The sequence below is a fragment of the Nelumbo lutea genome, chromosome 5 (assembly GCF_056320005.1).
Source record: "Nelumbo lutea isolate HS-2025 chromosome 5, American lotus-T2T, whole genome shotgun sequence".
Lineage (NCBI taxonomy): Eukaryota > Viridiplantae > Streptophyta > Magnoliopsida > Proteales > Nelumbonaceae > Nelumbo > Nelumbo lutea.
The window spans coordinates 2,967,962-2,995,177 of NC_142688.1; the positions used below are offsets into that span (position 1 = coordinate 2,967,962).

The 27,216-nt window shown below is 38.9% G+C and overlaps 1 protein-coding gene across 2 annotated transcripts; it reads left to right on the top strand.

Annotated features, from left to right (window-relative positions):
* The first annotated feature begins 1,930 nt into the window (after window positions 1–1,930).
* LOC148849839 (Pseudouridine synthase family protein) lies at window positions 1,931–27,079 on the top strand. 2 transcript variants are annotated; one of them, XR_016099344.1, is made up of 16 exons: window positions 1,931–2,348; window positions 2,641–3,005; window positions 3,123–3,243; window positions 3,437–3,554; window positions 11,793–11,932; window positions 16,148–16,219; window positions 20,561–20,629; window positions 20,717–20,797; window positions 20,869–20,988; window positions 21,070–21,144; window positions 21,286–21,366; window positions 25,137–25,206; window positions 25,739–25,812; window positions 25,914–25,974; window positions 26,219–26,274; window positions 26,779–27,079. XR_016099344.1 is itself a non-coding variant. In XM_088945229.1 (15 exons), the coding sequence occupies exons 1-15, from the start codon at window positions 2,202–2,204 to the stop codon at window positions 26,879–26,881; spliced, it is 1,683 nt and encodes a 560-aa protein (XP_088801355.1). In that variant the 5' UTR covers window positions 1,931–2,201; the 3' UTR covers window positions 26,882–27,079. The 2 variants fall into 2 exon arrangements, 1 of the variants encoding a protein (XP_088801355.1); XM_088945229.1 differs by lacking the exon at window positions 25,137–25,206.
* Window positions 27,080–27,216: the final 137 nt, after the last annotated feature.

A 27,216-nucleotide genomic window follows, 5' to 3' on the forward strand; every position in this document is an offset into this window, starting at 1 on the left:
TAACCACTGGAAACTCGAGAAAGGGCATTCACGGCTTGGGTGGTTAAACGTCGGGTTGAGAAGTATGAATCCGATCCGACTTAATTTCAGGTTGGGTTAGGGTCTTACCGTCTTAGGGATGTGTGATTGAATACACCAAGAAATGGTCGCAGACTCGCTCAACGGGTACTTAATGACAGACATGCATCTCCTTCGAATTGAATGACTGGTTGGACTAGTTGCCTACCACATCTACATGTGTGGGTGTGGTGTGGGTTAACACCCTACTAGTTTCTTCTTATTCTCCAACACCCGTAGGCTAATTAATAACAAATAACCCATCTGTTAGGGGCTGTGTTTCTCATGTTGCTGCCTTACCCTATGTGCTGCTATGTAATGCCTTTACTCCTCAAAGTGATCATTCATATTCATGTCTCTTCTTGTCCTGTACTCCTTCCAGATGAGTATCAGAAGAGAACAGAAATGTGTTTAGTAATTGCTTGCAGGTTGCAGCCCATGAACAATTACGCATCCAGTTGGGCCTCATGCTGCACCTGTTGAAGCTTTACCAAGATGACGGGTCTAGGCCCAGCTAGATCCAGGTCCAGCCACTTGTGTCCCACTACGCTAGATATACAACGTTGTCCACATGTTGCAGGGCTCTACTACAATCTTATAAGCAATAAGCGGATTGGTTATGGACTTGGGCACTTGGTATGCACAAGCAAAGGCAGAGCTCGACACAATAAAGCCTTACTCCGACTATATAGCAGGTGATGAGGGCGGATTTGGCTCTCCAATGATATTGTGACACATGACACCTTGGAACAACTAGGTGACACCCAGAACCACTTTGGCAACAACTTGCCTTAACCAAGTTGATGGTGTCCCACCTGGTGGCCTTGGCACGATCTGGTTGCCTGGCACAGACGCGACCTAGTGGCTTGGCCCTAGCGTGAGCTGGTAGCCTAGCACAGGCACGACCTAGCGGCCTGGCCCAGGCGCAACCTGGCAGCCTGGCGGCTTGGCATAGGCACCGACTTGGCGGCTTGGCATAGGCACCGATCTGGCGGCTTGGCATAGGCATCGACCTGGCGGCTTGGCCTAGGCGTGACCTGACAGCTTGGCACAGGCACGACTTAGCGACTTGCAAGACGTGCTTGTTGACGAATTCAACATGCATATCCAAACACTCCCACGATCCATGGAAGTTGGCCCACGTGTCGAACGATTTGGAGGGTGGTCAACGTGTATGGCGGTTACCTCTAGGAATCTCAAACCACTTAGACGACCTCGGAGAAATCTCGGATATGGTGCGTGAAGCCCACGCCAAACAATGCCTATATAAAGGCACCAACCCCAATGGCAAGGAGGCGAGTAAAAAAAAAACCAAGTAAGCAAGTTCTAGCTCTCATGATTTTTAGCTTGCAGTCTACCATGAGAGTACTGACTTAAGCATCAAAGCGACATCGCCGGGTTAACCACCCCGGGTCCTTTGACATTTGGTTCCTTGTAGGTCTCTAAAGAACAACGAAACTCATCAATTCAGCTCGGCCCTCTGGTCAGCCTGACACCTCACAGGCCGCTCGGCACTATAGTCAGCTCACCACCTAGCCTGCCCAGCTCAACTCAGCTCGACAGCCAAAGTTCACTTCGGCATGAGTCATCGGCCACTTGGAAACAAACCAAATGACGAATTATTTAGCCAAAAAACCGATAGATGACCAAAAATTAATACATTAGCAAGGGTCGGTCAAACTAAGAGGCCACAAGGAAAACAACATTTCAATTTTGGAGAACCACATCAAAAGCATTTTCAATTCTTCATTGCGTCTTTGGGATTAAAAACGCGTTACCAATTACCACATACCACCGGCAGCATATGGGCTACATTAAAACGGGACCGGGAACGGGATCCCAATAAAACCCATGGGTATGAGTTGGGTTGATTATTGGTCCGGCCCATGAAAAGAACGGCTACAAGCTACAAAGACGAAGACGATCGCCCCCAGGCCCCAACTCTCACTCCAGAGTCCAAGAGTCCAGAGCGGGTGAAATTCGCTCTATAGAAATTAGAAACTAGAAACAGAGGCGCGAGAGCGGCTTGGGAGTGGGAACTGCGAGCAGCCAAGCTCAAGCACGCGGGAAGAACGTCGTTTTTTGTTTTGAGGGCTAAAAAAGCGGGCATAGAATAGTGTAGTGGAGGTGTTGGTGAAGTGGAGATGGGGCTGGACAACATGGATGATCCGCAGGATATCACCGGAGACCAGGTGGCGCATGAGAGCGCCGCTTCCTTGGAAGCGCAGGTTTTGACCAAAGCCGTCCTCTCATTGCCTCCTCAAGCTGTCAAGGAATTGGTGTCAATCGGGGTGTGTATTGTTCTTTGTGCTTTGGTCTTTTCTCTTATAGAAGGTCATTACTCACTACTGCTAATGCCTTTTCTACTTCATCTGAGTAATAACAACCCCAGTTAACAAGAAGCTGTAGGGTTGAACCCCGTTAACAAAACCGTGGGGTTGGTCCAACTTCAATTCATGTTTATGTCTTTTTCCAATCATTCTTCGTAGCTTTGTGTGGATTTAGCTTATATCATGTAATGCCTTTTCTTGATAGTCAGTTTATGATTGGTATACCTTTTTTGTAATATTAATTATGCTGCAGGTGTGTGCTAGATGCATCTTCCGGCTCTTTGGGGTGCGCGGCGAATGTACTTATTCCTCATCGTTGCTCTCACCATCAATCTTCAGTTCAATCATTGAAGAATCCAAGGGTTCCGATGATCATTATTTGAGTAGTTCACATTCTTGTCAAGAATCGGTAGTTGATCCAGTATTTTGTAGAATTTGTTTAGGCATATTGGAATTTACCTACGAGGAGAAGAAAGAGATGTGTGTGAAAAGGGATTCTGTTAATGACTTTGTCGCATCAATTGTGCAACTAATAAAGAAAGAGGGTCACCAGATTGATAGCTTTTTGATTGAAGTCGCTATACCTTCGATTATATTGGAAAATGAGAGGGTTGTTCGGTAAGTTGCTATTGTTGGATAACCGTTTAGGATGATTCTTGCAGTTTTAACCTTCCATGGGTGTGCTTAGGCGATAAGGAGGGATTCCATAATATAATCACCAACCTTCTTTTGTAGGTTTTATATGGAAAAGAAGTATGGATCTGAAGTTTGGTTCCAAGAAAACTTCCTTGGTCATAATATCTCTGTGAAGGATGCCTTAAAATTATCAATAACGGGTTTACTTGAAAAGTTGTTGGTAATGGGGAATCACTCTTTTTTCTGTTTTTTTCCTTGTTTCACTTTTTCACTGCTTAATCTTCTTGAGATTTTCTTTTCAATGAGATTGAAGTATTTAACATGTATAGTGCATAATTTCCCTTAATCTTAGACTATTTAACATGTATTGTGCATTCCCCCTATAACCATATGTGAAATTTGAATTGTTGCAGGATGTTAAATGTGGTGAAAGCTCTTTCCGCATTCGTCTGACATATGCCCATGGTGACTTATCACTGAATCTTCAGACTATATCAGAAAGGGAACAGGGTTCCAAGAGAATGAAAACAGGCATGTTCTAGGCCATATTATTAGAGTAATTTGTTTCTAATGCTCTGGGTCTTATTATTAGACTACCCCTGTACTTTAGGGGTAGTCTAAGTTTAGTATCCGAACTTCAAAACATGTCACTGCAATACCCGAACTTCCAAAAACTTCCAGTTCAGTCCAAAATCGTTAACTGACATTAAGTGGCATGTGAAAGAATAAAAATTGACATTAGTGTCATCTGATTTTCTTTATCTACCACTCCCACATAAACCAACTTAAACAAAACTCATATAGCTAAAAGTTTACTATAATAGAGAATAAAGAAAGAAAGAAAGAAATATTGAAATGCAAATAGAAGCTCAGGGTTTAGTCAGCACCTAAATACCCTACTGATTTTGATTCCATCCCTTGCTGAATGAAATCTGTAGAGAACACTGATGTGGGTCCCATGGCTGTGGTTCCCACTGTGTTCGTATGACAGCACATGTAACCTTTGTTAGTTATGTCAGTGTTAGTTGGTAGTTATCTTAGACAGCTTGTTATTTTAGTTTATTATTTGCTTTATTTGCCATGTAAGCATTAAGGACAATTTTGCCCTTTCCCACATTTAGTGAACATAGCCTATAAATATTGAGAGAGTGGCGGCGGCAGATTCATTCAATCTGCCCCTCCTTTCAAAACCCTTGTGTACTTCTGCTTTCTTCTCCCTCTTTCTTCTACTTTTCTCAATCCGAAATCTTTTGGAATTCAAGACGGACTGTAGTCTTGATCGATTACTTGGTATCAGAGCCTATCTAGGGTTTCTCATGTGAGTCTAGTCCAACCAACCACATGAGAACTGTCTAGGGCTGGAAGCTTACAAAGGACTGTTCGTTGGCTGATTCTTGGAGGTTACCAAAAAAGTTTATCAACTGTCCGAAGACTTGTAGAGGCTTGGAGAGTGTTTTGGTAATCATGAAAAATCAGAGAAGGTTAGGGTTCAGGCCACGATTGAAGGTAGCGATTGGAGTTTTTTGGGTAAGTCTTTATTTTTCCCTTGAGATTGCTGTCAGTCAAGATAGGTTGGACCTATCTAGGAGGAGCAGCCGAACTCTCCTATTCTTTCTCAGAGGTGATCAGTTTTTTAGGGTTTGTCATTAACCCTATGGCTAGATTTGACTGTGAATTCTTTTGGAAGGTGCGGTTGAGCACTGTTTATGTTCTCACAAAGGTTTTCCTAACCCTATGATTAAAACCTTAATTTTGCTTCAGCAGTACAAATTGCTTTCTAAGTGGTTTTCAAACCTGTTTTGGCTTCCGAGCCTATTTTGGGGTGAGAACTATTATCGGACTACTTATATTCTGATTGCCGATTGGTTTCAGATCAGATCTAAACTGATTTCATACAGATTTCTGATTGTGATAAGTTGTTTAAGTGTTGTTTTCTATTGCAGTAACCATAATAGTTCTTAACTACTGATTCTTAACCAAGAATGAAGTTCAAAAATAAGGGAGAAAGTGTTTTTGGGAACAACAATTCTGGTAGTATGTCTGAGACTGCGTTTCAGATTATAACAGTGAGATTTGACGGATCCAATTACTTGGAATGGGCCCAATCAGCCATGATGGCGATTGGGGGAAGGGGGAAACTTAGTTACCTATTGGGAGATGTGAAAGAACCTTCAAAGGAGGACTCAATGTATACCAAGTGGGTTCAGGAGAACTACTTGGTTATGACATGGCTGTGCAACTTTATGCAGTCACATATCAGCCGAAATTACTTGTGGGCAAAGACAGCTAAGGAGATATGGGATGTCATGAAGGAGACCTACTCCCAACCCTTTAATGTTGCTAGAGCCTATGAACTAAAGTGCGAGGTGAATCACCTTAAACAAGGAGAGAAACCAATCTCTGTTTATTTCTCTACCTTGAAATCTCTGTGGCATGAAATTGACCATCTGGAGACTCTTGAGTGGGAAAGTCCAAAAGATGCACAGACCCATAGAAAGCAAGTCGAGACTAATAGGGTGTTTGAATTTCTGGTTGGGTTGAATTCAGATTATGACATTGTGAGACAGCAGATACAGATAAGAGACAATGTGACGCTATCTCAAGCCTACTCCCTGGTGCATAGTGAAAAGACTAGGAAAAAGGTTATGATGCAACATCAGCCCTTCCCCCCAGCCCTGGCAGCAGTTAAACCTAAGTCTGGGGGTGATACAGAATGGGACATGAAGAAGGAAGATAAACGGGATCTAGTATGCGAACATTGCAAGAAACCCAAGTATACGAAAGATACATGTTGGAAGCTACACCCTCATTTAGTCCCAGCAAAACTGAGGAATAAAAGGGGTAATGCTCATATGGCTGTGAATACTGATTCTGCATCATCGTCGGGCACAAAAGGCACGCCCCTAGATACCTTAGCTACTGTTCGGGTTGCCCTAATACAGTTGGAAAAGGAGGTTGAGAATTCAACTCAGTCATCTCAATCACCATCAGCCCCTGCCACATCAGCATTTGCTCATTCAGGTACTTGGGCCTCAGCTTACCATGCTTCAGCTCCAGGTAACACTAAACATTGTTGGGTAATAGATTCAGGTGCATCTGACCATATGACTAGATTGCCATCACTGTTCACTACTTATCACTTATCTTTTGGTAGAGATAAAGTATCCATTGTTGATGGCTCTCTTGTTCTCATTTTTGGCAAGTGTGACATCAAGTTATCTGATTCTATCTCTTTATCCTCAGTCTTGCATATTCATAAACTTGATACTAATTTGCTTTCAGTCAGTAGTATTACAAAACATTAAAACTGTTCAGTAACCTTTTTCCCTGACCGATGTGTTTTTCAGGACTTGGAGATGAGGAAGGTGATTGGGACTAGTCGTGAGACAAATGTGATCTATCTACTTTGAGAGAGTTCTCATTGGAAAGAAACTGTAGATAAGAAGTCTTTTGTTTCTCAATCTGTGAGTCCGGTTATGCTCTGGCATAATCAGTTAGGTCATTTATTTTTTCGGTCTTTGAAAAGTCTGTTTCCTACTTTATTTGAGTATGTTGAGATGTCAAATTTGAGATGTGAGAGTTGTGAGCTTGCCAAACATTGTAGAACATCTTATTCCTTAAGTAATAAAAGAAGTGGTAATTCTTTTGATATTGTGCATACCGATGTTTGGGGGTTGTATCACATCCCTTCCATCGGTGGGTACAGATATTTTCTGTTGTTTGTTGATGACTATACTTGGTTTTTTTGGGTCTATCTTATGCGTTCTCGAGATGAGGTTCATGCTCTGACACAAAACTTTCATAAGATGATTTTATCCCAGTTTGGGGTCAAAATTAAAGTCCTTCGATCTGATAATGCAAAAGAATACTTTGCCAAGCCACTGGCTTCTTATCTACTCGATCATGGGGTCATTCACCAAAGCACTTGTCCTCATACACCACAGTAGAATGGGGTTGCCGAGAGGAAGAATATGTACATTTTGGAGGTGGTTAGAAGCATTATGTTTACCTCCAATGCGTCTATCCGTTTATGGGGTGATGCTATTCTCACGACAGTGTATCTCATTAATCGGGTTCCTTCACAGGTTCTTGATATGAAGCCTCCATTTACCCTTCTATACCCAGACGATGAGTTGTTTACTATTCTTCTTAAAACCTTTGGTTGTACCTGTTTTGTTAAGTTTCTTGGACCTCATCATTCCAAATTTGACCCTAAGGCCTCCAAATGCATTTTTCTCGGTTATGCACAAACTCAAAAGGGTTATTGTTGCTATGATCCTATTTTAGGGAAGAGATTTGTCTCGATGGATGCCACATTCTTTGAGGAGGCACCCTATTATCCTAGGGTTTCTCCTCAGGGGGAGAGTAAGAATTTTGGTCTTTTTCCTCAGGGGGAGCGCAGTGAGAGTGGGTTAATTCATCTGAGGTTGTTCCTTTACCCATTCCATTGAGTGATGAAGGCTGTAATGGTGAGGGTTGTCAGAGGGATCAGGAGTTGAAAGTCTATCATAGGCGATGCAGGCAGGTTGATCTCGGTCATCAACAGTCCAGGCCAGCCCTAGTTCCTTCTGCGGATCTAGATCCAGGTACTACAGTCCCAAGGCCCACTAAGATACCTTCTACTATTGCTACTTCCTTTCCTTCTGAAGACCTTGACCTCCCTATTGTGGTCCGTAAAGGGAAACGGCGTTGCACCACATCCACAACTCACTTTATTTCCCAGTTTCTATCCTATGATCGCATATGTCCCTCTTGTAGGTCCTTTCTCACTTCCATTACTGATATTCCTATGTGCAAGAAGCCTTATCAGTTCCAGAGTGGAAAGATGCAATGAAAGTTGAAATGGATGCCCTTTTGAAAAATAATACTTGGGAGCTAGTTAACCTATCCAAAGGAAAGAAACCAGTTGGGTGCAGATGAGTATTTACTATGAAACATAATGCTGATGGTTCAATTGAAAGGTACAAAGCCCGGTTGGTTGCAAAAGGGTTTACTCAGACTTATGGTATAAACTACTTGGAGACTTTTGCCCCAGTAGCCAAGATGACCACTATTCGAGTTCTATTAGCCCTTGCAACAAGTTACTCTTGGCCTTTGTTCCAGATGAATGTTAAAAATGCCTTTTTGAATGGAGACTTACAGGAAGAGGCCTACATGCAGTTGCCCCTTGGATTCTATGATACAGAGACAGGTAAGAAGGTTTGCCGATTGAATAAGGCATTGTATGGATTAAAGCAGTCCTCTAGAGCTTGGCTTGATAGATTCAGACTAGCCCTTGTAAAATTCGGCTATATACAGGCCTAGTCAGATCATACAATGTTCGTTAAAAGAGTGAACTTTTCCTTGACCTTGCTTGCTGTATATGTGGATGATATTGTAATGACAAGAAATAATAATAGTGAGATTGAGTCTCTCAAACAGCTCATTCATCAAGAGTTTGAGGTGAAAGATCTTGGTGCACTGCGATATTTTTTTTGGGTATTGAGGTTGCTAGATCTAAACAAGGGATCTTTATCTTTCAAAGGAAGTATGCTCTAGATCTGTTGGCAGAAACTGGAAAGTTAGGTGTCAAGCTTGCCGATACACCCATTGAACAGAATCACAAGATCGGTGCAGAGGGTGGAGAGCCTCTTGAAGACAAAGTTATGTTCCAACGGTTGGTTGGAAAGCTCCTATATCTCTGTCTCACACAACCAGATATCAGTTATGCAGTCAGTGTTGTCAGCCAGTACATGCGTTCCCCTAGAACTATTAATCTTCTTGCAGCTGAGAGAATATTAGCATATTTGAAGAGATGCCCAGGTAGAGGTATACTGTTCAAGAACAATAATCACATGAAGGTGGAGGTCTATACAAATGTTGATTGGGCTGGGAGTGCTGATGATAGGAGGTCTACCTCTGGATATTGTGCCCTTGTAGGAGATAACCTTGTCTCTTGGAGGAGTAAGAAACAAAGTGTTGTTTCCTGATCTAGTGCCGAAGCTGAATATATGTCAATGGCTAATGGAATGGCTGAAATCACTACTTGAAGAGTTGGGTATTGATTATGAGAAGCCCTTGATGTTGTATTGTGACAATCAGGCGGCATTAATATAGTTCACAATTTAGTGCAGCATAACAGAACTAAACATATTGAAGTTTATCGACATTTTGTCAGAGAAAGGGTCTCATCACAAGAAGTGTGTCTCCCGTATATCACCTCCAACATGCAGCTCACGGATATCCTCACCAAGGCTGTTCCAAGGAAGAAGTTAGAGGCAGACCTATTCAAGTTGGGAATGACAAATATCTATTCCCAACTTGAGGGGGAGTGTAGAGAACACTGATGTGGGCCCCACGACTGTGGTTCCTACTGTGTTCGTATGACAACACATGTAACCTTTGTTAGTTATGCCAGTGTTAGTTGGTAGTTATCTTAGACAATTTGTTATTTCAATTTATTATTTGTTTTATTTGCCATGTAAGCATTAAGGGCAATTCTGCCCTTTCCTACATTTAGTGAACATAGCCTATAAATATTGAGAGAGTGGCGGCGGTAGATTCATTTGATCTGTCCCTCATTTCAAAACCCTTGTGTACTTCTGGTTTCTTCTCCTTTCTTCTCCCTCTTTCTTCTAGTTTTCTCAATCCGAAATCTTTTGGAATTCAAGACTGACTGTAGTCTTGATCGACTACTAAATCTACAGCCATCCATAACTGTATCAATGTATTCTTGAAGAATTTGAAATTCCTGGGAAACAATAGACATAAGTAGAGGTAACACCTCTTTAGATGTCCAGGTAGACTGTCGTAGATCTGATGTGTGTCCCTGGTAGTGAAGGTCCAAAAGCAATAACTTATGAAATGGTCAAAAAGACATGCCAGCATTGATCGGAATCATCAATGGATGATGGATGTATCACTATTTCTCTTCCTAGGAACGTAATCTAGGTTGTCACCCTAATATCCACCCCGCACCCCCCCCCCCCAAATTCAAATTTCTTGATAAAGAAAAATAATCTGGGGTTTTAAGAGGTTCTAATAGTTCATGAAAAGTATCGGATTTGAATATTGAAGCTTCAAATCCGAATTTTCCTTGAGTTCAATTTCATACAATGTCTATTCTGGGGTGGAAGACAATGAACAATGTCTTCTTTTGAAGGGCAGTTTTGACATTTTTTAAAAGTTTTAAGTCACACATGTCATCATGTGATACAGATAACTGACGGACTGCTAAGGATACTGACTAAATTGACAGTTTTTGAGAATTCAAGTACTGCAGTGGCATGTCTTAAAGTTGGGGTACTAAACTGAGACCACCCCTAAAGTACAGGGTACTCTGGAATTTACCCTATTTTTTATTCAAAAGTTGGTGATTCAGTACATTCAGCTGCAATTAGACTACATTGAGAGAGCTAGTACAGCCTTTCATCTTGCACATTTTCATGACCTACTTTGGGTCTGGGACATATCTCATGATAATAAGGGGTAATTTGATAATGCAAGATGCCAACCAGCTGGTTGTATCAGAGACTTGGGATCGAATCCCGCCTGCATTTGGGTTGGGGGATGGGCTACCCCTCATTGTGTAGCCCTTTCAGAAGATATAAAAAAAAAGGGGAATTTGATAACAGATGAATTAGCTGAACTGAATGGCTTATTGCTTTGTCATTTAGCTAATACATCATTATATTGGTCTTGGTCATGAATACCTTAATGATTGGATGGAGTGTTGGTCTCTGTAGTGTGCCCCTAAACATTTTAGTAGATGACCATTTTATCCACTAAAAGGCAAAGCTATAAGTCAATCAATTGAGCCACTTCAACTGTTATCAAACGGCTCCTAAGTCAGTTGTATGAACATGTCTGTATTTTGCACTTGAGCTTGCTGTGACAAACATAAAACATCTTGTATTGCTTTTGGACACTAAGACATATGCTAGTGTCCTTAACTAGCTTCTGGTATACACATGTCATAATCTCGGGGTGAACTGGATGCAGGCCTAACCTTTGCCCTTTTTAGCACAAAGTGGATGCTCTCAGACTTGAAAAGAAAAGAGAAAACCTCAAAAGGGAAAGAATCAATTCTTCATCACCTATTATTGATAGTGAATACTCAACCCAATATTGGTAGTGACCTGTTGGTCCTAAAATATCTTATCAACATTATTATGCTCACAGCACAAGCATGTAGCAAATTAAATAAATGAGCATTAACTATTCAGACAATTCAATACCTGAAGATTATTCAATGCTGACTTATTCTAGATTGACCTTGGTAGTTCCGTAGTTGGTAATTACTGGGCATCCAAAGTGTCATGGCATTTTGTACAATATGATCAAATAGGATTTTGATTGAGATAGATTATGATTAGCTAGAAAATGACAATTTCTGAAGAGTTTAGATGAGAGTGAGTTTATAGGTGCTAAATGCTGATATCTTGACAAATGGAAACAATTACCTCTTTTACTAGAGCTGGGACAGACATCAGTATGGAATTTACAGTGAAGATTAAATCCAACATGAGTATAGAACCAGTTTTGAAATATCTGTGTAACTTAGGATGGTACAGAACAGTATCATGTTTTTATGAACAATGTCATAGAAAACATTGAGACATGTTATGTTATTCTTTTTGTATTGGGTAATGGTAATGCTTGTATTGTTTCTGCTGTGGTTCAATCACACTTTGCCCCATTGATGTCATTCTCCGCTTTAAAACTTTCATGTATATTATCAAGTTATAGTTTACTTCCTGGACATTAAATTGACTTTGCAGATTGGAACAGGAACAAGGGACACTTTGAATGTGTCTCACTCACAGAGCATTGAAAATTCCTCTAGTGAAGCAGATATAGATATTCACAAGTTTCTCAGTAATGTGAAAGATCAGGATTTTTTTGAACACTTAACATTGCCATCTGAGAAGGCAAGTCTATCATCTTTTTTTTTTTTTTTTATCAATAACAGAAATCAATTTATTAATGGATAACAAAGTTACACAATAATCTGGGTAGAGGTTTAAGAGGCTTAATTCTCCCAAAACAGAAAAAAGAGAAGAGTATTACAATACAGCCCAAAACATCTGTTCCCTTCCCACCCCTTGTTTTGCCAATGTATTTGCAGCCCTTTCACCTATTGAAATTGAACCCCCATCCCCCTAGTTAATCATTTAGCTTCCCTTCTTTCATTTGCATATTTCCACAGTCCATTGTCCTTTTGTAACCGGCTTAGAAGCAGCTTTGAGTCTCCTTCAAGAGTTATCCTATTAATACTCATTTCCTTTGTTTTTCGTAAACCTTCTATTAAAGCACATATCTCAGCTCTAAGAGAGTCCCCATTCCCAATGGGGCCTGAAAACAAAGCAATCACCTTTCCAATCTCATCTCTAAACACCCCACCAACACCCAAGGAGCAGAATTTGCCACTTCCAGCCAGCTATTTAGTAGCATAAATGTAGAGACATTAGCAAACGTATCTAAATACTTCAGCCAATGCACCACCCCCTAACCAATATTACCTCAATGATACCTTCTTTGTTCATTTCCTTATCAAAAAAGGTCCTAGAGTTCCTCTCTTCCCATATAATCTAGCAAATTGCAGCCCTCACGCACCTCCATGAATATTCAATATTACCTTGGTCCACAACTCATCCCTATCCCCTCCAAACCTCCACAACCATTTAAAACAAGGCTTCATTTTTCTTCTGGATATTACCCAATCCCAAGCCACCCTCTCTACACTTGGAGACTATCTCCCAACTCACTTTATAATCTTTCCTTTCCTCCCCTGGCTCCCATAAGAAATTTCTCATCACTTTTTCCAACACTCATTTTTTCTGGGATTCTGAGCACAGATAAATAATACACCGGCAAGCTAGCTAATGTAGACTTAATCAGGGTGATTCTGGCACCTAGAGATAAATAATCTTCTTCCAAGCGGCTAGCCTTTTTGTAAAGCTATCAAATACTGGGCTCCAAAAATTGTTATTCTTTGGGTTATCCCCTAAAGGCATCTCCAAGTATATTATAGGCCACTGTGACACCTCACAACCCCAAATCTCAGCCCTTTCCCTCATCTCTCCTTCCATGTTCACCCCTACCACACAGCTCTTTTCAAAGTTAACCTTCAGATTTGACATTTTTTCAAATAACTGCACTATCATCTTTAGATTTCTGACCCATCTCACATCCTCCCCTTCACAGAATAGAATTTTGTCATCAGCAAACAATAGATGTGTGATAGGTAACCTATCTCTTCTAACCCTCCACCCCCTAACTAGGTTCTTCGAATCTGCCCTCTCAATTAACTTCCCTAGCACTTCTGCTATCAAAGTAAAGAGGGATGGGGAAAGGGAGTCCCCTTGTCTAATTCCCCTAGTGGCTGGGAAATGATCCACTACAGACCCATTCACTAGGATTTAGTAATGACAGTCTCAATACATCCCAAGATCCATTTGCACTATTTTACTCTAAAGCCAAAGCAGTCCATCATTTGCATTAAGAACGACCAATCAACCATGTCATAAGTTTTCTCTAGATCCAACTTACACACAATTCCCTTCTTCTTGCTTCTCCTTAGATCCTCCACACACTCATTAGTAACTAAAATTTGGTCCACAATCTGTCTGTTTCCCACAAATGCTTGTTTGATTCTATGATATTAAATCTAGAAGTACTTGTTTGATTCTTCTAGACAATACCTTAGCAATGATTTTGTACAAACTGTTAACCAAACTGATAGGTTTATATTCTTTCAGGTAACTTGCTCCAATTTTCTTTGGCACCAATGCAATAAAAGTTGAATTTACTCCTGGATTTAGCACACCCCTTTGATGAAATTCATTGAAAACTATAAGGATATCCTGCTTCAATATCTCCCAACAATCTTGGTAAAAGGCCATAGTGAAATCATCTGAACCAGGTGCCTTAGGTCTATCCATTGAGAATATTGCCTCCCTTGTTTCCACCACCTCAAAATTTCTTTCAAGCCACACCTTTGCCTCCTCAAAAAGTTTTGGCCAATCTAGTCTTTCCAACCAGATCCTCTGATTCAGGGGCCTTCTGTATATGGACTTAAAATACTCCACAAAAGCCCTGACAATCTCACCCTGCTGAGTAAGGGTCACCCCATCAAACTCCAATTTTGAGATCAAAATTTTCCTTTTTCTCCCGTTAGCCATTGCATGAAAGAATTTGGTATTTCTATCTCCCTCCTTCACCCACTTATGCCTTGATTTTTGTCTCCAACTAACTTCTTTAAACAATATGTCCTCTATTGCTTCCTCAGTTCCCATCTCTCTTCTTTATCCCTAACACCAAACGTGCCTTCATTTTCCTTTGCATCCAACTCCTCAATTTGATTCATCAGAACCTGTTTCCTTTCCTCAATCCTACCAATGTGAAGGGTGTTCCATTCCTTAATTTTTGCTTTCAGCTCCTTCAATTTCCAAGGTAACTTCATACCCTCCCAATTGGCCCGTGGGGCACTCCCACTCCACCAATCCTTAACTAGCTCTTTAAAACCCAGGTGGGACAACCATATATTCTCAAATCTGAAAGGTGACAGCCCTCTATTGCCAATATTCTCCCTCATTAAAACAATGGGCCAATGATCTGAGGTTACCCTGGGCAGGGATCTAGAAGTAATCGCCCCCCAGTGCTCCTCCCATTCTGTTGTGAATAAGAATCTATCCAACTTCAAATAGATAGGATTTGCCTGTAGGTTGGACCGAGTGAATGTACCATGCGTCAGTGGAACCTCCTTCAGTTCAAAGAAGTTAATAAAACTATTAAACCTCCTCATACTTGTGTTTCCCCCACCCCTACCACTGTTTGTCTCCTCTACAAATCTTATGACATTGAAGCCCCCACCTAAGCACCATGGTCCTTCCCACAGTCCTCTTTTGTCTTGCAATTCCTCCAATAGCTCCTTTCTTTCTCTATATCAATTGGGTCATATGTATTGGTCAACACCCACTCAAACCCACCTGCCCTTTGTCTAAACTTGAGGGACACAGTAAACTTCCCAATCAACTCTTCCATCCCTTCTAAACTTTCTTCTTTCCACATTGTCACTATTCTCCCTTGAACTACCCCAAGCAGGGCTCATTGCCCAATTTATTCCCCTTGCCTTCCATACAGATCTTTCCCATCTCTCATCAAATTCCATTAATTTCAACTCTTTATTTTATTTTTTTTTTTTTTTGAGAAAGTTAATCAATATTCATTAATAAAAAAAAAGAAATGAGATACATGAGGAGGAGTACAAAGCAGAACTCCTACAATTTACAGAGGAAGTTTGTCGCTATAAAGATGCTCTAAGAGTGCACCACATTTAGCTAAGCCACATTAATTTCAACTCCTGAATCAGCACTATATCTGGGTCCTCTGTTCTTATCACTTTATCAATGGCCTTTTCCTTCTACCCCCAACCCCCTAACATTCCAGCTTAAAATATTCATTTCCACTTCTTTTTTTATCCCTTTTTTCTACCCTTTTAGTTACTCCCCCTCCTCCTCTTTCTTTCACTAAATTCCTCATCTTCTTCAACATCTCTTCTTAGCCTCTCAGCCTCACTCAATTTTCTCTTTTTAATCTTGCCATCCTCCTTTCCATTCCTAAAAAAGACCTTCAAATCATCTGGCTTCTTTACTTTACAGCCTAATTGCTCTGCCAAGTCTGCATCCAACACTTTCTGTTCACTTCTATTGGCACCCATCTTCTCTATTAAATCCTCAGATTTCTGTTCTCCTACTTTATCCCCATTCTTACTTCCCTGTGAACTTCACCCCCTAAACTCCTACCTCTGCAATCTTTCTCAGCTTCTCTTTTCAGTTCCTCCAAGAATCGTTCTATTAACTTCCAAATCCTTTCCCCACTTCAATTATATCATCTTTATTTAAATTAACTCTGGTGTATTTACATGGAAGCTATCAAATTAAGATTAGATTCTTTTGTGGGGTCCAAAGCCATTAAACATACATATATCTGAACTACTGGAATGGTGGAGGTTTCAAGTACTACATTTTTTATTACTAACATCAACATTGTTTTGGAACTTTGTAGTGTGAAAATTAATTAACTCTTAATTATCTAGTTTCCCTCTTGACTGATATTAAATTTTGTTTTACTATTTTTTATAGGTTAATCAGCCATGCCATTTCTCTTTTCATTGTTATAGGATGCCTATCTACATTGGTGGTAGATACTTGAAGGTACGCATAAGATAATAAGTCCATTGTTTCTGTCATAAGTTAATAAACTAAACTCATATGGTCATCTTCAATTAATTTAGAATATTTGGGGGGTTCATTCTGATTGAGTATTGGTTAACTGGTTAACTAAATTTACTCATTGAAAGAATTTAAAGATGTTTTTGTTTCTTACATATGCCACTCTAACTGAATGCTGGTTGTCATAGTTTTCTCATTCTCATCACTAACCTTCATAAGCAATCTTCCAATATTATGATGTCGCTTATGTCCACAAATCATGAAACTAGTGTCAATCCATTAAAAGATAAGTTTAGCCCCTTTTACCACCTGAACTATAGGCAAACATTTTCTGTAGCATATCACCTCAGTGAGGAAGTTGGGCTATTAGGTACTAGCCAATTTTACTCTTTACAGAAAATTAGGGAAAAAAGATGGATTGGCAGGACTAAAATGTGGTCCCGCAGGTCAACTATTGAATGTAATGCAGTATCTTTCGTTTGGTCCCGCAGGTCAACTAATAATATATCTGACAGAATGGTGAAGCAGGGTGTAAATAGACAGAAAATGCTCTAGCACAGGATGTAATGTAAAATTTAAATGTGGGTTATGTGGCCTTCTGCCAGCTTAAAAAACCAAGGGGGACAGCTTCTTCTGGTTGTACATAAGTTTGTTCTTTTATTATCTTAATTGCCTGATTTTACAAGTTAAACCTGAAGAGAGACTCAACTGTAAGCTGCTGTAAGTTCTTGTTGGAGGCTTAACTATGTCTTCTCCAGCAAGTAAAAGTCTTGTTCCGAATTTGAATGAATATAAAAAGCAATTCAAAGGACCTGTAACGGCCCAAAAATCATGAAATATTTTGAATTCCAAGAAAAACCTTGCTTTGATTTATATGTTGAGTGACCAAGCAAGTGATAGTGTGATACACCATTCAAATTATCTTTCTATTTTTTTGGTACTTTGTGTCAGGGGTGTTAGCTCATCACCTTAGTTATCTTTGTACTTGTTTATTTTTAATAAAATTTCTTCTGTTTACTATAAAGAAAAGCTAGTGATACAACGTTACTACTTAAATATATTTCTAAGATCTTAAAACATGATGGAGGACCAAATCCTAGTGGCTAATGAGTGTGTTGTGGAGAAAAGGAGTAGAGAGAAGGGCTTGGTATGTAAATTGGATCAAGAAAAGGCCTATGATCTAGTGAATTGGAGTTTTTTGTTAGAAATTTTAGAGAGGCTAGGGTTTAGAGCTAGATAGAGGATGTGGATTGGGGGTTATGTTCACTCAGACTACTATTCAATTTTTATTAATGGGGTGGCAAAAGATTTATTTTCCTGACAAGGGGCACCCCTTGTCCCCTTTCCTTTTCACTCTAGTGGTAACTAGTAAAGGTCTTGTGTAGAATGATTGTGGTTGCAGATGTACAAGGACTTTTTAGGGGATGGAGGGTTGGGAGAGATCAAGTAGTTGTATCCTGCCTCCAATTTGTTGATGATACAACTCTATTCTATGAGGATGTTGATTTGGAAATGGTGAGAATTTTAAAGTTATTTTTTTAGGCAAAATTTAAAGTTGTTGATTAAGAAATGGTGGGCATCTCCAGTTTAAGGATTAATTGGAATAAAAGTGAAATTGTTGGAATTTATATGGGGGAAGGGGAACTCCTATGGTTTGTGGAGGTGTTGGGATGTGAGATAAAGAATTGGCTTGTAACCTACCTAGGTTTACCCTTGGGTTGGGGGGAGGGACCTAAGAGTTAATGGATTTTGGAAGCCAGTGGTGGAGGGGTTTGCAAAGAAACTAGCCCTTTGGAAAGGAAATTATATTTCCTTGGGGAGAAGAATCGCCCCGATCAGATCCATGTTAGCCAATAAACCTATCTACTTCCTTTCCAGTACATCCCATTTAGGATAGAAAGACAATTAGAGAAATATGAGGGATTTTCTATGGGAATTGGGTTAGGAGTGCAAATGGTCTAAGCTGACTCCCTAGCTACACTAACGGTCGCAAAGCAAAAATTTTACTGGGTTTCTTTGTAATCTATTTTATGTTTTTGGGGATGACATTCTTGTCATTAAATTGTACTAAATCTACTTGTAATCAATTTAGTAAAGTAACTTTTTGCTGAAAAGAAAAAACACCACTGAGGATATACTTAATTTTGAGTATAAAATCCAAAGAAACTACCTTAGAGCTATCTTCATAACCCATATAAGTTGCATCAAATATGGTTGAAAAAAAAGTCAAATAAAAATTAGTCAAATTCCATCCTACTTTTCTAAATGTTTCACACTTGCAAGACCTTTTGGGATCCATGTGGGGCCCAATACTAGGTGCATGGAGCCGTGGACAATTAATAAGAAGATTTGTGTTGTCTACAATGGGTTTCAAGAAGCCCAGTCTCAGCCTCTCAGGATCATTGAGGCACCCAACATAGGGTTATTTTAAAGTCCCACTTTGGTGAACATAGGCTTCTCTTAGATTATTCAGCCAGGCTGAGGTGGACCAAGATTTCTTTAGCTCTCTCTCTCTCTCTCTCTCTCTCACACACACACACACACACACACACACACACACACACACAATGAAAGAATACTTGTGAGTCATCAACTCCTTTGAAATCTTGTATTTCCCTTTCTCTTCTAACAATCTTGAAAACCTTACTCCTATAGATCTGTTTTCTTCCACCATCTTCTCAAAAAAGTTAACCATAGACCCTTTGTAACTGATCATGATTGATTCTAGACTCATAAGATTGTTTAGAAGATACCCTAGGCTTACTGAATCAGTTACTTTGTGAGAACATAGTGAATAACCATTAGCTCTGATGCCAGATTGATGTAGGACCAGCTCAATTCCAGTCGTTTGATAAAAAAATTATGGCTGCTGATGACTGCAATGGCTTCTTGAAGGAATAAGAAAGAAAATAGAGAGAGAATACCTGGAATTACTCACAGGGTGCCTAGAATCACTCACCACAATTAGTATAAGCTCAAGAAAACTCAATAGACTTAATTGATCTTTATGTAAGATGTCCATACATATTTAGTCTCATAAGAATCCTAGTAGGACTAGAACTGAACCATCATTCTCCTAATTTAATTCAAAGGCGACTCAATAACTCCAATTGAACTTATGCAATGACTCTGAAACTTAAAACATAAACAAACTATAACCGGAAAAATCAGACTCTATCATTGGACCCCACAGAAAATTGAATATGACGAAAATACCCCTACAGTGCAAAAAATACAGAAATACATAAACTTTCACAAAATTCCTATCTTGAATCTTCAGCACCTGCATCATTACCTTTTCAAAATAACTCTGGATTTGAAAAAAAAAATGGTAGAGGTCTGCCATGGTCCAACCAGCCTAAACCCACTCCCCAATATTGTGGTGAAAACAGTATCAAGGGGGTTTTGTAGTTTGGTTCAAATACTTGCACCACCAATTTAATGGAGTTTAAAATCTATGGCAGGACTGTTATTTCAGATCCCGTGATATTTTTCCTTTTATTTGGAAGGATATCAGTTCTGATTCTTCCCTCAAATTCAGAAGCAAATCCTTAAATCCTGTATTATTGTTATTTAATTCAAGGTAGTAACTGCTATCTCTTTGTATAGCATTTATTGTGCATGGTTTATACTAATGCTGTAATAGCATGATGATGAATGATAAACTATATTTCAAGCAGCAAAGTGCCATTTTATTTCATTCCTATGTCTTAATATTATGTTAGTGCTATATGTTTTGTCACAGGGATATTATTGTGATTTTCATTTCATTAAATATATAATGAGAGGACCACTTTACTATTCTCTTGGCTCTCATGATTCTGTTCTATTCACCTCTCTCCTTTACCATTTTTTTTTCACCAAATATCTCCTTTTTGCATCTGAAATCAAGATAGTACTTAACAATCTTTGTCTTGGCAAAAAAAGAGATGCAAAAACAACTTTCTCACCTTATGCCAAAATGTCTAGATAGATAACACTATAGAATATAGCTCTTCTGGGGAAGATGGACCTTAGATGCTAAGTTGCATGAGTAGAGAAGTTTGATCTTTAGCTTCTTTTCCTTCAACTGCTTGTTCATGATAATCATATATTCAGTACGCACTTTTTCCAATGCTAACACCATTCTTTGTTACTCTACAGCATCCCATTAGGGATGTTCATTATTTATTTATTTTCCTTTGAAATGCATTCCTTTTAGTCTGTTTCCCATTTCCCAGGAGCACTACTGGATTTTCTGAAACCTGAATTTGAAATAAAGCATGAACACATTTGCTCTCCACCTTTGACTGGCTGTTAATGCTTGTTTTCTTTCCACTGTAGTATTCAAGAAATGTCAGCCAAACACGGTGGATTATTGATGATGAAAGAATGGGTGAAGCATCTGTTGAGGTTCTATCTGATCATCTTTAAGGTTCTTGTCATCCAAATGGAGTTGTGAATTGTTTGACATACTGACTGATTAATGTTCTTCTGTAGGAGATAATAGGGAGCAATCTGCTTCCTATGTTTCGTGGTGACAACTACAAGTTTCATGCTGCCGGTAGAGAAGATATTGATGTACTGCATATATATTTTCTTTGCAGTGTGCATGGATTTGGTGAATGCCCTCTGATCTATGACTTTTCCAGGTTCGGATGTTGGGTTCAGGTCGACCTTTCCTTGTTGAAATACAAAATGCACACTGTATTCCTTGTAAGATTTCTATCAAAGAAATTGAAGAAAAAATAAACAGCCTGCAGAAAAAATTGGTGAGTTCAATGTTGCAGTATTGCTTGTGACTTCTGAATTTGGATGATGTAAGTAACCATACTGATACACTTGGCACTCAGGTTGGAGTGAAAAACCTCAAGGATGTAGGGAGTGAAGGGTGGACCCTGATGCGTGAAGGAGAGGCAGAGAAGCAGGTTTTACATGCCACTGCATTATGTCATCATACTAATAACTAGTTACTGCATTATGTTGTTTTTGTTCAATGCAAATGCAAAATAGATTTAGATAATTATACCTGGGCTAAGTGGTATTACAGAGCTGTTTATTTCATGCAGAAGCAATATGTTGCACTAGTCTGGATTTCTCGCCCACTCAAGGATGAGGACATCGAGATTATATCTTCATTTACTGACACGGTGATGTTTTGTGCAATGCTTTTCATTCTGATGTGATGGAACAAAGTTATATGCATATATTCTGTTTTATCCTTTTGTATTTTTTGTAGTGTAATGTTTGATATGCATTTCTAGTTATATTTGATGATCATGCAAAAAGGGTAAATTTCAAAGGCCCCCTATGCTATGGGGTCAGTGACAATTAACTCCCTGAACTTTTGTTTGCAACAAAGACCCCCCTGAATTTTCACTTGGCAACAAATACCCCTCTCTGTTAAGAGTTCCATTAGTTCCATCAGTTAACTTTGAAAAAGATTCTCATTCAGCTATTATGGATTTAATATTCAGATGATTTTTTTTTGATAAATGATAAAAGTTTTATTAAAAAGAGAAAGGATTACATCAAAGAATTACAATAAACATCCAACAGAGGTGCAAGATGCAGCCACAATCTTTTTCTTTTTATGAATGAGATGCAGCCCTAATCAGAAACAGAATTACAACCAAGCCCAAAATAGTTCAGACTTATGCCCCCCCCCCCCCCCCCCCCGCAAGGTAATCAGCCATCCCATTGTCATGTCTCTAACCAGTCATTTGAATCTTTTCATATGTTCCTTGTATTTCCAAATTACTTTTTCTGGTTCCTTCAACCACCCTCTTATCAGTTTAGAGTCACCTTCAATTAACAGTGTGTCATAATTTAATTCTCTAGCAATCTGTACTCCTTACAATACGGCTTGGAACTCCACAAAGACTGAACCCCATGCTCCAATTGGACCTAGGCTGCTGCCATCAAAATTCAGTTTGATAAGACCTTCTTCCAGGGGTTTCCAAGCAACAATTGGAGGAAGGAGTGGATAATTCTTATATTTTAAGATGAAGAGAGACATTCATGTTAGTGAAATGAAACAAGGATTTAAAGAAACTTGTTTTTCTATGTCAGTGAAATGATTCTTGTTATTTTAGTTGGTTTTGTTTGGAGAAAATTGAGGTATTTTTGGGCCAATTAGGGTTTAAGAGAAGAAGGCGAGGAAAAGAAAATAAGAAAAGTTTAGGTGAGTATTTTTGTAATTTAATGCATTTTGTCATGACTTAACTGCCAAGGGGGTATTTGTCATCACTGACCCCATAGTACACGGGGTTACATGCTTTAAAAAAGCACTGCAGGTGCACGTCTAGAGATACACCTACAGGCTAGGCAGTAAGAAAATACCCTGAAGGCCTTATTTGTTTTACAGGAAGCCATTTACCTGGGTAAGTGCACTTATCCATGTTCTTATGAACAAAAACTGTCTTCCCCCTGGTGAGAAAGTTACTTACCCATCTGGGAGATGGGCATCATTTACAGGGAAAAGAAACTTACTGTGGGACCCATGGGAAGCTAACTTTCCCCTCTATTTACCGAAAAGAAAACAGGGATGAAGTGTATTTTAAAGGCATGGACGCACATGAGGCATACACCTCTAATGGTGAGGTATGCAGAAAGGTGTGTACGCTTTGTATAAGGCATATGCCAGTGTTGCACTTTATACAGTTGGTGCATGTCTCGTGTCTTTATTTTGTTATAATTTTTATATAATAAAGTATAATAAAGCGAAGCAGGACACCATTTTATCATGCTCCCTGTTACATATTAAACATTATAAAGGAGGAAAAACCTCCAAACAGAAAATAGCTGTCTTTTCTTAGGTTTACTATTTGTCTTCGAACAAGAAGAACCTTCAAGCTCCAGCTGTAATGAGATAGAAGCTCCAACTGATGCTGCTGCTGTTCTTTTTGGTTGTTATCATAAAAACAGGTTTCTCTTCTTTTGCTCCTCAGAAAACAGATGGTCCATTCCCAGTGATATGGTAAATCTTTTTGAGAATAGATTCTTCTCTCCTAACACTAATATAGCATGGAGATGCACCAGATCCACCATCTTCTGGTCAATTTGGGAGGAAAGAAATGAAAAACTTTAGGGAAGAGATTCATTCAAAAGAAGCCTTGATTGAGAATATTGCTTTCAAAGTAGCACACTTTGTCATTGCAAAACCTTTCTACATTTCTCAGTAAGTGACATCTTAAGAGGCTGACAACAGATTGCAGAATCATCCTCTTCCAGAAATTTAACAGCTAGCATATGTTCCCCACCAATAAACTTTATAAAACTAAATTTTGATGGCTGCAGCTTGGGCAACCCTGGAATGGCAGGAATAGGGATTTTTTTAGCAATCATGAGGGGCAGTGTTGATGCTCTGTTCAGGTCCTATGGGTCAAGGTAACTTGATTTAGGCAGAACTGATGGCACTGTTGCATGGGCTGAAGCTAGGGAAGACACTAAGCTATGGTGAGCTTATAGTGGAAGACGATTGACAAACTGTCATTGGGTGGATGAAGAACAATAGCCAAGGACCTTGGTGTTATACACACACACAAGAGAAGAACCATATCTATCAAGAGATCTAAGTATCACTTTCAATTGAACATGGAGAACAACAGATTGTATGGCAGATACACTAGAAAGACAAGGAGCTAACAGGGATCAAATCTATTGGGGTCCACCCATAGGGACTAAGAGAATTTTGTGTAATTAGAAAAGGGGGAAATGGAGATTGGATCCCTAATGTAACTTTGGTTGATTTTACACAATCTATCTTGTAAAATACCTACCACTATTTTCTCTCTTTGAAATTTCTCCTTTTTACCTTCAAATATTAAAAGAATCAGAAATTTGCTACAAATTACTTAAAATTACTTGCTTTAAAAAAATGCTAATTGTTATTGTGATTTGTAATTGCTTGGAAAAATTATGTTGTTTTTGATCAATAACAGCACTTTTATTAAAAGAGATATGTAAGATACAACCAGAAAGGAGGGGTAAAATGTCTTACCCTCCCTTTCAAACCCGAAAAAACATATTACAGAATAGCCCAAAACAAATTAGATCTTCCCACCCCCTGTTTAGCCATGGAATTGGTACTCCTCTTAGCCCATTGAAACCTTATAGTCATGTTCCGAGTTAGTTGCTTGATTTTCTTTCTTTCATTTGAAAACTTCCACATGCTGGACTCTTCCATCTGCAACCATCTAACACTCAGTTGGGAGTCACCTTCCACCAGCAACTTGCTAATATTCAGCTGCTTAGCCCTTTTGACTCCTACAACTGCTAGGATTTCAGCTCTCAGAGAATCTCCCCAGCCTATAGGTCCTGAGAACATAGCAATAATTTGCCCTTCTTCATTCCTGAAAATACCACCTATGCCTGAAGAGCCTGGATTTCCTTCACTACTACCACCAAAGTTCAATTTGATGAAACCCAAGTCTGGTGGAGTCCAAACAGGTCTGATAACACTAGACATAGGAGCTGACTGAGCCACTTCTTCCCAGTTTCTAATGATGTCTCCTACTGAATAGGCTTCAAAAAGCTTCAAAGACTTGACCCAATGAGCCACCCTGACATATACAAGTTCTATGAGGGCTTCCCTGCTTTTCTCTTTTTCATGAAATAATCTTGGAATTCATTTGTTGTTTATGCAAATTTATGAAAATTGTGGACATGTGATTTGTGAGCTACATAGTAACATAGTAGAAAGTGATGGATTGATGCTTGATAGACTTATATTTTTTTCTTTCCTTTGTCAGTTATAAATTAATGTCTTGTAATTGTTATGTTGTATCATAGCATCACATTATCAAGTCACAATTGCATCTATTTCTAGAATGGCTTGAAGGGAGTGGATGTTTCCTGTCACGCCTCAGCATTTTAAAATGTTGGTTAGATCATCTAATCTGTTCAAATGTTGGTTCAGATGATACCAAGAAGCAAGTTTCCAATCTGAGCATGATGTGACAGGGACTGGTTTCTTCTGTCCCAAGCAGGTCTTTTACAAAATTGTGATTATGCTGATGTTGATCAATATGTATCGACTTAAAAAAGCATGATATATATATTACAGATCTCTTTTTATTTGAATGATCTGATGCAGAAAATTTGAGGAGATGCTCGGGATGTAATTTTTTTTTTCTTGTGCCCCTTACAAATGCATTGTACACCATCTGGGATACTGCATTTGGTGTGGGATCCATAGAGTAACTGATAGGGAACCTACATGAAATGTGGTTGTTCCAGATATGCTGTAATGATGCCATTTTGTAAGGGGTGCAAGCAAAAGACCTTGAATCCTTAGCATTGCTCTTCTCGTAATATGCTACCAACTAGGATCTGGTGGCTAGAGTTTGACCCTTTGTCTCTTTCTTCTTTTTTACTTCTCTTCTTGATTGGTTTTCTCTCCAAATCATAGCGCTCCAATTTCAATTGCTCCTCAAGTCACTCCATTTTGCAAAGGCATTTATATAATTCTTCTTTAGAAGTTGAGAACTATACCCTCATTTATGTTATTTTCTTGGTCAGCGTATTTTGCAAAGAACCCCAATTAGGGTACTCCATCGTCGAAGTCCATTAGAACGTGAAAAGATTATACATTGGTAGGTTGCATACAGGGGTACATTTTTTAGGATGAAATTGATGTAGCTTTAATATTGTAGTTGGTTCCCGTTGCCTGATAAAAACTTGCATTTGATGCTAGGATGAAAGTTGAAAAGATTACCGGGAGCTCACAGTATTTTCTTTTGCATTTATGCACTCAGGTACTTTTTTATCAGTTAACTATTTTAAGACTATAATTAGAAAGTGTTTTTTTAGTACATTTATTCTTCCATCGAATACATTTAAGAAATCAGGTTATGTTGGAAAAACACTTAAGTTGAATGTCTCAAATATAAGGATGATTTAATAATGTTTCTTTCTGCCAATCTTTCCTTTTTTTCTTTGCCCTTTAGATCAGTACTTACCACCTTCCCATCTTGTCTTATTTTGATGAAATCTACACAGGCTGGAACTTATATCAAGGAGTTTGTTCACGGTGATCTTGGCCGCACCCATCCTAAGTAATAAACTCTAAATTCCAATTATTCAATTTACTATTCATCCCATTAGTAGCTTTAGCAGTTTCCATAATTTCATTATTTTCCTCATCAAATTCTTGTTGAGTGAGAATAATAAGAAAATTAGTATGTCCAAAGCCATTAAAATTATGCTTTAAATTTATTCAGCATTCTTATAATTTCCATTATGATACATTCCAATCTGGCTACTATTTATTGGCTATGTTATGCTTCAGTTTAAAATCATGATGCTGTTAGAATCAACCTTACGGATATCATTAATTAGCTCTAGTTATGTGGGGTTAGACCAACCTTTTAGACTGGTGAAAATAAGAGAGGAACAGAAAATTGAGGGAAGGTTCTTTAGGAATTCCATAAAATTCATTAAGAGCTTTCCCTCACTTTTCTGTTTCTCCCTTATTTTCTATCAAACCAAACATAGCCTTATTGTCTTCCGTTTGTTATTTCTTTCCCTCTTTTTTCTTCAGATTTTCTTTTATTTTGCAGCGTGGGTTCAATTCTAGGTTGCAGAGCAGAGATACTACAACTTGATGTTACGGAAGTCAAGATGGACTGTTTCTTAACTGATGACGGTCCAATGGAACAATAGATTGAATGTTTGTAGCTGTCTGAATGAGATCCATTGTAACTTAATCTTGTTTAGTTGGATCTTAGGTGCTCTGACTGTAATTGCTTCTCCTGTACAAAAGCCCCATTTTACCATCTGTGTATTTGTCTCATTATTATTATATCTATGTTGATTTTGTATGAATGCTAATTCATGCATAAGGTATTTGCCTTACTAAAATATAATGTCTCCATACCTAACTGGTTTTGTAGCGTAGCCTGCATTTTCACAGTAGATTAAGCCATAAATGCGGCCAAAAGCAGAATCAAAATGTTCCTGTATATTGTGTAAATTTAAACATATATTTATGACTTACA

Coding starts and splice junctions, on each gene's coding strand:
- LOC148849839 (XM_088945229.1), top strand. CDS start 2,202: ATGGGGCTGGACAACATGGATGATCCGCAGGATATCACCGGAGACCAG. Junction 2,349..2,640: donor AGGAATTGGTGTCAATCGGG/GTGTGTATTGTT, acceptor ATTATGCTGCAG/GTGTGTGCTAGATGCATCTT. Junction 16,220..20,560: donor TTGGTGGTAGATACTTGAAG/GTACGCATAAGA, acceptor TTTCCACTGTAG/TATTCAAGAAATGTCAGCCA.